General features: G+C 34.9%; 1 protein-coding gene across 12 annotated transcripts in view; it reads left to right on the top strand.

Moving 5' to 3' along the window:
• Positions 1-14029, top strand: part of Pam (peptidylglycine alpha-amidating monooxygenase) — a 307793-nt gene that overhangs the window by 264064 nt on the left and 29700 nt on the right. For all 12 annotated transcript variants that reach the window (XM_070031006.1, XM_070031008.1, XM_070031014.1 and 9 more), the window contains one exon: positions 3412-3541. In XM_070031006.1, the coding sequence (XP_069887107.1) occupies positions 3412-3541 (130 nt within the window). The remainder of the gene's footprint in view (positions 1-3411; positions 3542-14029) is intronic.

The following is a 14029-nucleotide window of genomic DNA, read 5'->3' as shown; positions in this document are numbered from 1 at the left end:
CTTATATAACATAGACGAATGAATGCCCTTTGAAATACTTATTAATAATTTCATGTGAAAGGAACATTGATCACAAACACTAATCTCTTAAGGAAAGGTGTGAAATTCTTTTAGTGATTTATTGATGTAATTTTAGTGGCAATGTTTAATTTTCCAGCAGCTAGTAATATTTTTAGTAAATAACAGTATGAAGCCATGTATTTATTTTTATGATGAATGCAAACTTTTTTCATAAAGTAATAAAATTTGTTTATTATAAACAGTATTATGTGTCACTTGGAAAAAATTATAAAATTTCAAAATGTGGCTTATGAACAACATTTTAATAATGTTTTACAAGTCACAATGAATTTGTATCAATATTACTAGGATCAAGAGCTAATATATTACCTTATTTTCTTAAAAATCGCTTCCTCCAAGAAGTTCTCAAATTTAAGATTTTTTTAAAGTAGCAATCAAGCTTAAAATAACTTCATTATTTGCTATCTAAATTTAGAGTAACTCACATATAGAGTCAGGAATCATTGCCCAATCTAGCTTAACCAGTCTAGCAGCACATGATATTTCTGGTCATTCATAGCCAGATTAAGGTTTCTTATGCAATATTTATAATACTTATATTTATTTACAGGATTATATTTAAAATAAAATGTTTAACATTTGTAAATATATTTTATGTGCTATTTTTATTTAGCTTCCAAACAATGCATTTTTGAACACATTTATATTTTTATCAGAATTAGCATCTCTGCACTTTATGAGCACTTAGCTCTCAGTACATTTAGGTGTAGGAGCCAGTACATGTGTCTATTATCTTAAATGAGAGTGATTGCTTAATACTCATTTTGTGAAGTTTCCACGTACTATGGTTCATGCTGTTCTAGGTGATAAAAAGAGTCAGTACACATGAATTACAAGATTATAGTGGTGTGTGAGTGCTAGTATGCAACATAAATAAATAGAGATTGGAATAAAGGAATTCAGTGCACCTAGTTGGCCATATGGTGGCCAAGTCCTGTGTAAGACTTGGTGACAAGACTATGAATAGCATGTTATCTCTTCCCTTGTGGAATTCTAACTCTAATGGTTCTGAGCTCTGAGAATCTTACTAAAGAATTTAAATACCTATTTTATCATACGTACTTTGAGATTCACTTGTGAGTCTAAGCAGATGCTTGAGACATCGGCAAGTAAATACTGAAAGATGACAGCCAATGGACAAGCCATAAGCAAGAGGAGAATCTAGTATCGCCTGAGATTCAAGCAACTTGGAACATTTTCTTTTGGGGGAAATGATTTATGCATCTCTTGTTCTATGTAGACGTCTCTAATCATGATGCTTATACTCTATTACTGAAGCTATGTTTCAAAAACACAATTTTAATCATGCCACCCCATTCTTTAAAACCTTCAGTGGCTCACGATTGCCTATAGCAATAATCTGCAACCTTTTCTCCTATTTTGACAAGCAAACATGATAGATGATGAATGCTATTCATCTGAGAGCTCAGTTCACACCCACTGCTATGTCCAGGGTTATTTGCAAATTCAGACAAGCCAACTGTAATTCTCATCCCTCTTCTCTTTAACCCAGGAAGGCATATCACAATACACATGAGTGGAAATGACATCCTCATCTGCCCAATATATTTCAAAAGTAAATTATTCACTATGTGCCTTAGTGCTACCATAAATACTTGCAATGTGCCTTAAAATTAATCATCAAATAGGTCAAGACTCCACAGCTAAAAACTACACTCTTGTTATTCAATCCAAACTTTTTTATGTGATATATACTACATGTTCCCATCTGAGTTCAACAGCTTGTCCTGTTCCTTATGCTTCCTACATCCATTTGACATACACAAAATTCATCTCTAGATTTCTCCCATGTCTTGAAACATACTGATTAAAGATTAAAAATAAGATTAAAGATCTTATTTACCTTTGTTTCCTTTCAAACTATGGCATTTTTGTACAATTTATACTTAATTCTTCCATTCACCATTAAGTACACACACTAAGTTTACTGCTCTGGCAGTTAGAAAAGACCTTCACTCCTCGCTATCCCAACCAAATTATCAGGAAACAATTGAGCCCACTTCTGTGTCACCCCCCCCCATGCTCAACCCCCGCCATATCATATCATAAGTATTGGTTCTTGTGCCTTCCCATTTTAATCTTACTAGATCCCTGTCGTGTTTTTGTTATATCAGTATTATACCTTTATATCAAAATCAAAAACCATGTTTGAGTACCTAGCATTTTGTTCAGTGCCTTAAGAAGACACTAAGGGAATGTTTGTTAATTCTGGCAGAACATATAAACATATCTATGTGAAAAGGTCAACATATTTTGAATGAGAACATACTTTTCCTTGTGTTTACTTTTACATTGCATCCTCTCAAGTTTTCAAGAGATGATTGTCCAAAACCTGAGCTTCTTTTCTTCTGCTAGTCTTTCATGCCTGACTTTGGGGGTCTTACTACATGGAACCCCAACCTACAGAGTAGGAAGTGAAAAGAAGATTCCAATGGTGCTTTTTAAAACTTTCTTAGCACCTCTGGTGAAATTTGGAAAAGGAAAAAAATTTGGCACTGTAGCTTTTAGAATAACCTTCATACTTACATGTCTTTAGTATAGCTAACACTGTTAGCATAAATTAACTTAGGTATTCTCTAAGGATAAATATACTCTGATCAGAAATGAGAATAATTTGATTTTATAATAAAAAAATAAAAAAAGAAATGAGAATAATTTGAGAATCAATCAGCCACATTGTTTTTGCCACTTTTTAAATTTCATGCCAGAAAATAAATACAACAGGGAGAGTGCCCATTTTTATAGGAACACTGAAGCTAGAAGAAATATTAGTATCTTTCATCATTGGTCCTTAAACAAGGGATAAACAATGGTTATTGTAAAGATTATTATATAGTGAATATTCAGAATTTATTCAAGAAAAGTAGATAGATTATAGGTAGGTAGGTAGGTAGGTAGATAGATAGACAGATAGATGAGATATACATAGAATGATAGCTCATTTCTCATTATTTACAACATTTGAATCTTTAAAATAATTCTACTATACTATCATTTCCCAAGATATAAATTTAAAAATCTTATCAAAAAGTGAGTTTTAAATTGTCTCTCATGACTTAAGAATTAGCTGGCATTACAGACATCTATCAACAGGAAAAGAGAGAAAATAGTCTTGACAAGGTCACAGTCATTCTATTTCATAGTACAAGAAGGTACTTGGCATGTGCATGTTGTAGAGCATGGCTTGCTTCATTACATGTTTTTCTGTATCTAGTGATGTTACTGCATGAGTCCTTATACCCATTGTGAGTTTTTATGTGATTATCATAGCTTTTGTTTTACACCAAATGTATGGGTTTATCTTTTTAGATTTCCATGTTGAGGAGGCTCTGGATTGGCCTGGCGTATACTTGTTGCCAGGCCAGGTTTCTGGGGTGGCTGTTGATGCTAAGAATAATCTGGTGATTTTCCACAGAGGTGACCATGTATGGGATAGAAAGTAAGTAATACTTTGTTTTCTTCAAGATGTAAGTTAGTATTAAAAAGTAAACATCATTTTTTTGAACTAATGATAATAGTGAGAGAACTTTTGTTTTTTGTTGTTGTTGTTTTTCTGTTTTCCCAACCAGAAGTATTGATATTTCCAACTGGAGATCTGTAGAAACTAGGTGGCTTTCTTTATGTGATATTACCAGCCAGTGATAACTGTCCAGGATCCATTCATAACTAATGATATGAAATGATTATACTCTAATTCTATTGTAATATATTTTTGGCTATTTCTTTCACTTAGTATCTATCTCCTTTTTCTAGAATTATGATTAGATGAGTTTTAAGCTAGACATGAGATCATGAAGGTAATCCTAGCTGTTGGGAAGCTAAAGCAGATGGATCATGACTTTGAGGCCAATCTGGGCTACAAAGGGAGCTTAGGGATACCTTGTTCTATATAGTTAAGCCCTGCCTCAAGTATACATCATTGAATATTTTTGTGGCCATGATCTTTATAAGAAAATCATATTTCTTATTTTAATGTGTGTCTGTGATATCAGCAGAGAGTATATATTATCCACTTTTAAATAAAATGATCTTACCTATCAGTTTATGGAAAGAGAGATGTAATCATATGCAATTCTACTTAACAGTTTTCTTACTCTTCCTTGAAATTACCTTCCCTTCCTAAGGGGAAACATATTAAGAGTAGTTCAACCAGTACTTGGAAGAAAATAATCGTGATAAGTGATCCATTCAGAAAGGTTACTTGTTGACTATAATAAAGCACTTTGTTATTTTCTTGTTCTGGCCAATGACTCTAAGGCCGCTGGGCTCTCCCTGTCCTCAGATCATTCCTAGACATTATGGTTGGGGCTGTTTGGATGCCATGTGTATAGAACTAATACCTTAGCATTCACATTTTAATAAATGTTTTATTATTCAAATTTGTTCTTTTTATGGCTGTTTTGGAGAGATTTTTAGTAAAAATGTTGCACTTATTAAGTATTTACTCTGGGCCCTAACGGACCACAAAAATCACCTCATAGTAGGTGTTGTTATCCCCATTGTCATCTGTATCTTACTTCATTTGATGGATGAAAATCCTAATGTTTTGTTCAATGTCATACTAGTAAGTTGCTCAGTCCTTCCTGGGTATCCACAGTTGGTTCACTTAACCACTTAATAACACTGCCTTTAATAGGTTTTCAAACACACTCAACATGAAGGTGTTTATTAACTTGCTCTATAATTTATCAAGTTATTTTAGTTAACAAAATGTGAATATCCCCTTATTATTTCTTTTATTATAAGAGTGCATATGAAAGTAAAATCTTTAGTGTCTTGTCAATTAAAACGTCTTTTTCCATTTACTTACTAGAGGGTCTCATTCGGGAAATCAAGGCTCTAGATATTTACTTCAATTCTTTTTCCTCCATTTTTCAGAGATGTTGGTTAAAATTACATTGAACTCACTCGATCAAATGTATATGTAACTGTCTTTGTGCCATTAAACATGGAATTCAATCTGCATTAAAAAATAGATTGATAGCTTTGTTACTGCTTTATTATCCATTTTACTTGTCATGGATTTTTATCACAGAAAGAAATAGCTTCTATGTTCAAAGGAAACAATTAAGCTTAGTATTCTCATTCTAACAGCACTAAAGCATCATCTTTGTTGTTATTCAGTGTCTAATGGTATTTTAACAAGTGTTTTTTAAAAGCAAACTATTACTATTCATTGTACCATATTCCTCATTTTATGCATAAATTTCTAGCCACATTTCCCCCCTCCCCACAAGAAAATTACAGCATCATTTTCTCCCATTGATACTCTTCCAGCTGGCAAAAAGCTAAATTGGATTAAATCCAACTTCCTGTTCTAATATGATATTCATTCCAAGTAAACAGCAGAGGCTAGAATAGTTTAACAGAAAAAGAATATCTGTAAAGACCAGCTTGGAGAAGGAGATGATACAGAACTATGACACAAGAGCCATCCAGCAATAGCATTTTCTGTGGTTAATATCACAGTCATAGCTGAAAAACTGTTCTTTCCTCTGTCTAGATGAACACTGTCATGTGGAAGTAGATTTCCTTTTGGTTTCCTGAGCTTTTGTGCGTTTGCCATGGTCAGGGCATAGGCAAAACATGCTACTACAAATACAAGAACTTTACTCATTAAATCTTTGTTCTTTTTTCATCTTTTCCTTTCACATATAAGAATATTTGTTATCAGGCTGGGGAGGTGGCTCAGTGGTAGAGCACTTGCCTTGCCTGCCTGAGGCCCTGGGTTCGATTCCTCAGCACCACATAAGCAAAAAGAAAAAAAAGCCGGAAGTGGCGCTGTGGCTCAAGTGGTAGAGCGCTAGCCTTGAGCTGAAAAGCTGAGGGACAGCGTCCAGGCCCAGAGTTCAGGCCCCACGACCGGAAAAAAAAAAAAAAAAAAAAGAATTTGTTATCACTCTTTCTCTAGCATTGTCTATCAGCCTCTAGCTATCTGTACAGTATGTGGTTTTAAGGAAACTCTTTTCTAGCACTCAGATCTCTGCTTCCAGACACTCTCTGCTTTATTGTTCATGAAAAGACTTAGAAGTAAATTACTCTGAGTGTTGTTGTTGTTGTTGTTGATTGAGTTTTTCCAAGCAAATATTTAGATTCAGTTCTTATAATAGTCATGAATAGTATTCCTATAGATGATGGATAGATAGATGTGTATGTATCACACTATAGAAATTACAGTACTTAGTTTTCTCTATTAAAAACCCACGGACTGAGCCAGGAGCCAGTGGTTCATACCTGTAATCCTAGCTACTCTGGAGTCTGAGATCTGAGGATCACGGTTTCAAGCCAGACAGGGCAAGAAAGTCCATGAGACTCTTTTTTTTTTTTTTCTTTTTTTTGCTTATGTGGTGCTGAGGAATCGAACCTAGAGCCTCATGTATACAAGGCAAGCGCTCTACCACTGAGCCACCTTCCCAGCCCCCCATGAGACTCTTATATCCAATTAATCATCCAAAAAACCAAAAGTAAATCTGTGGCTCAAGTGCCAGAGCACTAGCTTGGAGCATAAAAGCTCAGAGACAGCATCCAGGCCCCAAGAGCAAGCCCTAGCACTGGCACAAAAAAAAAAAAAAAAAAATGATAAAAATTAAAAGAAAAAAAATGTGTTGTTGAAAGAAAAAAACCCTTTTATATAATGTATGCTATGTTGATGGCACAGAATGGAGCAAAAACTTAGGTGGAAATTGTATTCTTGTTGTTAGATTGTTCGAATGGAGTAGTGAGATCCTGAATTAATTGTATCAATTTTCCTCAGATTCTTTCCAATCCTATTTATTTGGCTCACAAAATTCTAAGTTCTATAAAAAATCTAAAAAAATGCTTAAAAAATCTAAGCACTGTATATCCCATATTCTCAGAAGATAAATTTTTTATATATCAGATAGCACTTGGAATTAATAATAACTTTCTAGTTAATATTCAGCACCAAACACTGCTTTGCTGCCATGGCACCAAATGTCTTTATAAGTGCTTTTACTCTTCATTATTGCCCACTAACCCTGATTAGCTCTCACCCTTCTACTAACCATGCTAAATGAGCATGGCAACCTAAATATTAGTAAAAATAGTTAAGCCATTTAACCTCCTGAAAAAATGATTATTACTCCCTTGTTTTGTTAGATTTCCATTAACTCCTATATGTCCCTTACTTCAATATGGCTACTTTAAGAAGCTTCTTCTAGTCAAAATGGAAAATGCCTACTGCCAGCAGGGAATAATGAAACTTTAAAGAGCTTCATGTCTGCCCTAATGTTAGGGCAGCTTGGCAACTAGAGCTCTTTAATCTTTAAATGCCTCCCAGCAGGATCTGAGTAGCTCCTATCTCTGGAACAGCTGTTACCAGGTCTTAAAACCACCACCACAATCAAAGGCTTGCTTCTTGGCCTTTCTTTCAGGTATCTCATCTAGGGTTAGACTGTATCACGCTGGATTCAGATCATGTACTCACTTAACTAAACTATGGATCCTGCTTCTCATTTTTAGGTATTTAATGATGTCTCCCTCATCTATTTTTTCACCTGGAGTGGGAAAGGGATCTTGGAAATTGTACTGTTTCAGATCTTTCAGTTACCAATATGAGAGAAAGTAAAAAACTAGCTAGAAGAAGAAAATGATTAGTTGGCAGAAATGAAAAGTTCAAAGGATATGGTAGCCTCAGCAACATCACCAGGATCATTTCTTTCTCCATTCTTTTTTGCCCAGTTTCCATTTCCAAGTAGAGATCAACTCTGCTCCACTTCTACCTTGCAGCTTCTGAGTCTCATTACATAAACCACACAGAGATGATAGGCTGCTTCCATAGCAGGTAAATTGAAAATTGTTTAGTTGAGTTTTGGAAGCGTTGCTTGATCTGACTTACCTCCTCAGCCTTACACAGGGCCTGAAAGTGGGGTTCTGAACAATGACTCAACCAAAGAAAAGCTGAGGTCACATTAATACAACATGGGACACAAGTCTCTACATTGAGAACCCACAAAAACAAATGGCTACCAGTTATCTACAGACTCCCTCCCCATGCATGCGTATTTCCTCCAATGTCTTTTAAATTGTCCCCTAAACGGACTTTTTCCATGTTAAGGATTCCCTCAATAATGACATTTCCAATCATGGTCCCTTCCAGAAGCTATGAAGTGTCTCCTTTGTTCAATTCAAATCAAAGTGTACCCTCATGACAATAATGTAAAGTGGATTTGTTTCCATTTTCCCATGCCAATAGTTTTATATTTACCACACATATTTACCAATCTTCTTGCTGCTCTTATTTTCATCCAAAAGCACTTTGGTTTCATATGAAATTAATATGTTTCATCTAGAAGCAGCCAAGATACTTCATATGTTATTCCTAACTAGAGATGTGTATTATAAATATTGATTAGTATGAATAGTTGTATTTCCTTTTAGTTTTATTTTTCATGTGATTATGGTACCACACCCAGGGCATAACATATTACCAGGCAAGTGTTGTTCCCCCTACCGTATTTCACTTTTTTCTGCTATTTCTATTATTGTGTTGCTTTTGATTGAAATTCCTTCACATAACATTTCATGAAATTTTGCTGTAATTTTTCCCAGAAATTTACTCAATATTAAAAAAACTATTGAGTTCAATCTATTCTACTTTTGTCCACATCGTTAGACTTAGCATTGTTTATGTTTACAGACATCATTTTGGGGGGAGGGAATGTTTTTTTATTATCTATAAGTAGTTGTACAAAGGATTGGCCATTCAAAAAGGCAGTTTCTGAATACAGTGCATCTTGATGAATATCACCCCTTTCAATATTCTCACCCACCCCTCCCGTCCCACCCCTTCCTTCGCTGTTCTTAATTTTTAGGTTATGTATTAATATTTTGCCATTTAACAAAATAATGAATGTATACAATGCCTCTTGATTTGTGCCATCACTCCAACTTCATTTTCACCCCCCCTTTGACCCCATCCCAGATACCATTTTAAATCCCAATTAGTCAGAGTGTGAACTGTCTCTCTTATCTTGATAATAGGTCTCTTTTTTTTTTTTTTTTTTTTTTGGTCCAGTTGTGGGGCCTGAACTTGGGCCTGGGTGCTGTCCCTCAGCTCTTCAGCTCAAGGCTAGCACTCTACCACTTGAGCCACAGCGCCACTTCCAGCTTTTTTCTTTTTGCTTATATGGTGCTGAGGAATCGAACCCAGGGCCTCAGGCATGCAAGGCAAGCACTCTACCACTGAGCCACCTTCCCAGCCCAATAGGTCTCTTTAATAAACAAGAGTTTGATGTCTTTATAAATGGTTCTTTTGAATGGTTCATATTTTTCAAGATTTGTTCACAGAGAAATCCAACTCTTGTTGGAATTCTGTAGATAACTCACAAGCCATTCTCTCATTTTGCCTAGATGTATTATTTTAGAGATCTTTCTTTCAAACTTGAAGAGAAATACCAATTTCAAGATTTGTCTCAGTTGTCTGGAACCTCTGTTAAGATACCTGTTGGGGTTCTGCCTTCACATCTGGCATTTCCTCCATGTCCCACTTAATTAAGCCTAGAGAATAGAACTCAAAGCTACTGAATGGCTTCTAGTGTCTTTATATCTGAGAGAAAACAGAGTTCTATAAAAAGAATGCTTTCATATTCCACATCTCTTCTACTTCCACACTCAAGCCATTTCCTCCCTGATTTATGGTACGTGCTTCATTTCTTGTAGTTTATTTCATTACCATTCCATTTCTTCTCTTTATATAATATATAATATAGTATATATGTATATATTCATACATAGGTATATGCATACATATGTATAAGGTATATATATTCTCTCTACATATCTAGATATACCTAGATATATAGGTATATAAATATGTATATTTATATAGAGAAAGATAGATGTATAGGTGTATATAGATATTGATAAATAGAGCTAGATTTATAGATAGGTATATATATATCTGTAAATACCTGGATAGATACCTATATTTACCTATATATCTATATATATATATACCTATATCTATATATATATGCCTCTTTATAGATATAAATATAGGTAGATATAGATAATGATTATCCCTAGTCTGGTTCTGTGTGTGTGTGTGTGTGTGTGTGTGTATAGTGGAGCATTTTTATCAGCCTTATCTAAACTGTTTGATTAGCTGCTAAGGTATAAAATCATTATATATATCCTATGTATATAATCTATATAGGTATAGATATATGTAGGTATATACACCTATATAGAGATATAGATATTGATATATATATATATATATTTAGAGAGAGAGAGATTTTACTCTGGAAGATCTCCACTCCTAGGAGATTTTTTCTTTTTCTTTTTTGTAGATTTTATTTTATTGTAAAGATGCTGTACAGAGGGGTTACAGTAAGTCAATGAGTAAATTTCTTGTCAAACATTGTTACCCCTTCCCTTGTTTTCTTTCTTTTTTTTTTTTTTTTTTTTTTTTTGTCCATTGTGGGGCTTGAACTCTGGACCTACGCACTGTCCCTCAGTTTTTCAGCTCAAGGCAAGCACTCTACCACTAGAGGCACAGCAACACTAACAGTTTTCTGGTGGTTTATTGGAGATGAGTCTCACAGACTTTTCCTGGCCAGGCTGGCTTTGAACCATGATCCTCAGATCTCAGCCTCCTAAGGAGCTAAGATTATAGGCGTGAGCCACTGGTGCCTGGCTTAATTACAATTTTTTAAATCATTCAATTAGTACATCATTTGTGAGGATACAATTTAAGATCCTGCAAATACCCTATGTTTAATCAACACTTCCTAAAGGATTTAGCATCCACTGATAATTCTCATCTTATTCAAATGGTTCAGAAGAGGGATTAATAAAAGACAGACATAGAGATTTAGACAAACCAAAATTTGAATAAAATGCTGATGGTAGACAGACATAAGTAAAAGTTATAGAAGTATTGATTCCTTGTACTATTCTTTCTTTCTTTTTTAAGACAAGAGATCCTAATGTCTTGTTAACTGCTTTCTAGCTTTGATACCTACATCATGACATTTGAACTTCCTAGCTATCAGTTTCTTTGTTTAAAATGTCAAGGCTTTAGTAACTGCTTCATACTGTGAAGTAGCATCATACACTTCATTAAGTGACTTGCGCCAAATGCCTTATTGACTGAACAGAATCCCAAGCCAGAAGCCAAGTTCTTCACTCTCTTCATTTCTGGTTGGCAATTCATGCTGCAGGCCATTTTTGGCACTTAAAGAATCATTCTTCTAAACTAAAAGTGGACCCCAGCCTATCACCATGCACCAACATCAGCTCAAAATGGATTAAAGACCTTAACATTAAACCTGAATCTCTGAAACTACTGCAGGACAGAGTAGGAGAGACACTTGAACTAATAGGCACAGGAAGGAACTTCCTGAACAGAGTCCCAGGGTCACAACAAGTTGGAGAGAGACTCGACAAATGGGACTACCTTAAAATAAAAAGCTTCTGCACATCTAAATCGATCGCAACCAAGCTAGAAAGACAACCAACTAATTGGGAAAAAATATTTACCAGCAATATATCAGACAAGGGGTTAACATCCTGTATATACAGGGAACTCAAGAAACTAATCCCTCCCAAACCTAACAAACCAATTACTAAATGGGCAAGGGAACTAAAGAGGGACTTCTCAAATGAAGAAATAAAAATGGCAAAGAAACACATGAGGAAATGTGAAGGAAATTCAAATAAAGACAACCCTGAGATACCACCTTACCCCAGTCAGAATGTCCCACATCCACAAATCAGCCAACGACAAATGCTGGAGGGGATGTGGAGAACGAGGAACGCTATTACACTGCTGGTGGGAATGTACACTTTTACAACCACTTTGGAAAGCAGTCTGGAGGGTCCTTAGAAAGCTAAAGATTGACCTCCCTTACGACCCAGTCATACCACTTCTAGGCATCTACCCTGAACAACAGGAACCAATATACAAGGACACGTGCACCTCCATGTTTATTGCAGCATTGTTCACAATAGCTAGGATATGGAAACAACCCAGATGCCCCACCACAGATGAATGGATCCAAAAATTGTGGTATCTATACACAATGGAATATTATGCAGCCATTAGAAATGACAAAATAATGGCATTTGCAGGGAAATGGATGGAGCTAGAAGGAATCATGTTGAGCGAGGTAAGCCAAGAGCAAAGAGACAAACGGTACCTGGTCTCCCTGATAAGTGGATGCTAAATCCAAAATGTTAGGTGATACGACAAAACTAACAGGACTTAAGAAACAAAGAACTCCCACTCATCTGGTCGAACCACTACTAAATATCCCCATGCTGCTGATCACATGTATGGTGTATAACATGTGAACACCATTATATGTTATAGACTGTGATAGACAATTTGCTCCAGGAAAGTTAGAATGAACTTGTGGCTTTAAATGAGCATCATTATTCCACAATACTGTGAAATTCGGGAAATTATGTAATCACTTAATCACAATCAAAAAAAGAACCTGGGGGAAGGTAGGGAGGGAAGGGATGGTAGGGGGAAAACAATGGAGGGGGTAACAATGTTCAAGAGGAACTGTATTCATTACCTCACTCATGTAACTGTAACCCTCTGTATAGTATCTTTACAATAAAAAAAAAAGAGTATAATAGAGCTAAAAAAAAAAAAAAAGAATCATTCTTCTATCTTTGCCTCCCCTTTTCTTCATTACATGCTCTTTTACTTTTCCCTTTTGAAAATATGTATATACCCAAAAGTTAATTGTTTTAACATACTATTTAAATTTTATTCCATCCAGAATGCCTCACTTTTGTCTGACTTTGCTTTACTAATATTGAAGGTATAGTTTCCCTTATTTTCTCAGTTGAAAAACCTATAGTTGTTTCTCTAACTCCTTTTTTCATGTAATTTCACCAATATTAAAACCTATAGTTGTTTCTCTAACTCCTTTTTTTATGTAATTTCACCAATATTATATTCCACATCTTTTTTCACATTGCTATTGTTTATTTTTCAGTGCCTTAATTTTGATTGATTGATTGCACAGAAGTTTAGTGTGTGTGTGTGTGTGTGTGTGTGTGTGTGTGTGAATATAGTGGAACTTTTTTTTCTTAGCCTTATCTAAACTGTTTGATTAGTTGCTAATGTGCAAAATCATTAATGGGGAATTCAAACTGCTAAAATAAAGAACTGATGGATTCTAGCCCATAAGCTACAGTTCAGTCTTTTCATCTAGTTCTTTTTTAGAGAAGCAAACAAAAATCATCAGTGCTGCAGGCACTGTGTGAAATATGCAGGGTATTATTATATCCTGTATAAAGTTAAATGTGGTTGAAATAAAGACCTCTCTGCAGCTTATAATGTGGGGTAGAGCTGCTTTACAACACTAAATAAGCAGTTCACATAGCAACGGTGTATCCATTCCCTAATCAGACATCCATTTGTGAACTATTCAAGGGTTACTTTTCATAGAATTACAAAAGAATTTATATGCTCTTTTGTTATTGGTAGGTTCCATGTGCGTGTATGTGCAATTTTCTCATTTAAGAAAATGTCTATTTATTTTATTATGTGCCTTGTATAATACCAGAGACTAGCTATTTGTTCCATGAAACTGCAGCCATCCCACATGAAAAGATTAGTACCAGACAACCAATCAATTGAGTGATTGAATGTCCCTTGATCCTGCCAGTTTAAACATACAGACATCTGTTAAGGAGCGTCACATGGATTTTAAATGAAGTGGTCAGGCCTATTTAGCTGTGGTTAATTCCTTTTAGCCTATGTTCTTCCTTAAGAGTTACATTTTTTTTTCTTATGTAACTAAAATAAATTGTTTATGTAACTAAAATAAATTAATATATTTAAATGATGCAACTATAAGTAGATAATTTTATATTGGATTTTGCTTAGTTATGTTTTGTTTCTTCTGTGCTGTTTTACTTTTTTTTTTTCATTTTATTCTTT

Source organism: Dipodomys merriami, unplaced genomic scaffold, assembly GCF_024711535.1.
Source record: "Dipodomys merriami isolate MVZ:Mamm:240054 unplaced genomic scaffold, mDipMer1.0.p SCAF_20, whole genome shotgun sequence".
Taxonomy (NCBI): domain Eukaryota; kingdom Metazoa; phylum Chordata; class Mammalia; order Rodentia; family Heteromyidae; genus Dipodomys; species Dipodomys merriami.
The sequence above is the reverse complement of the archived record's forward strand: the minus strand, read 5'-3'. Positions and strand labels throughout refer to the sequence as shown.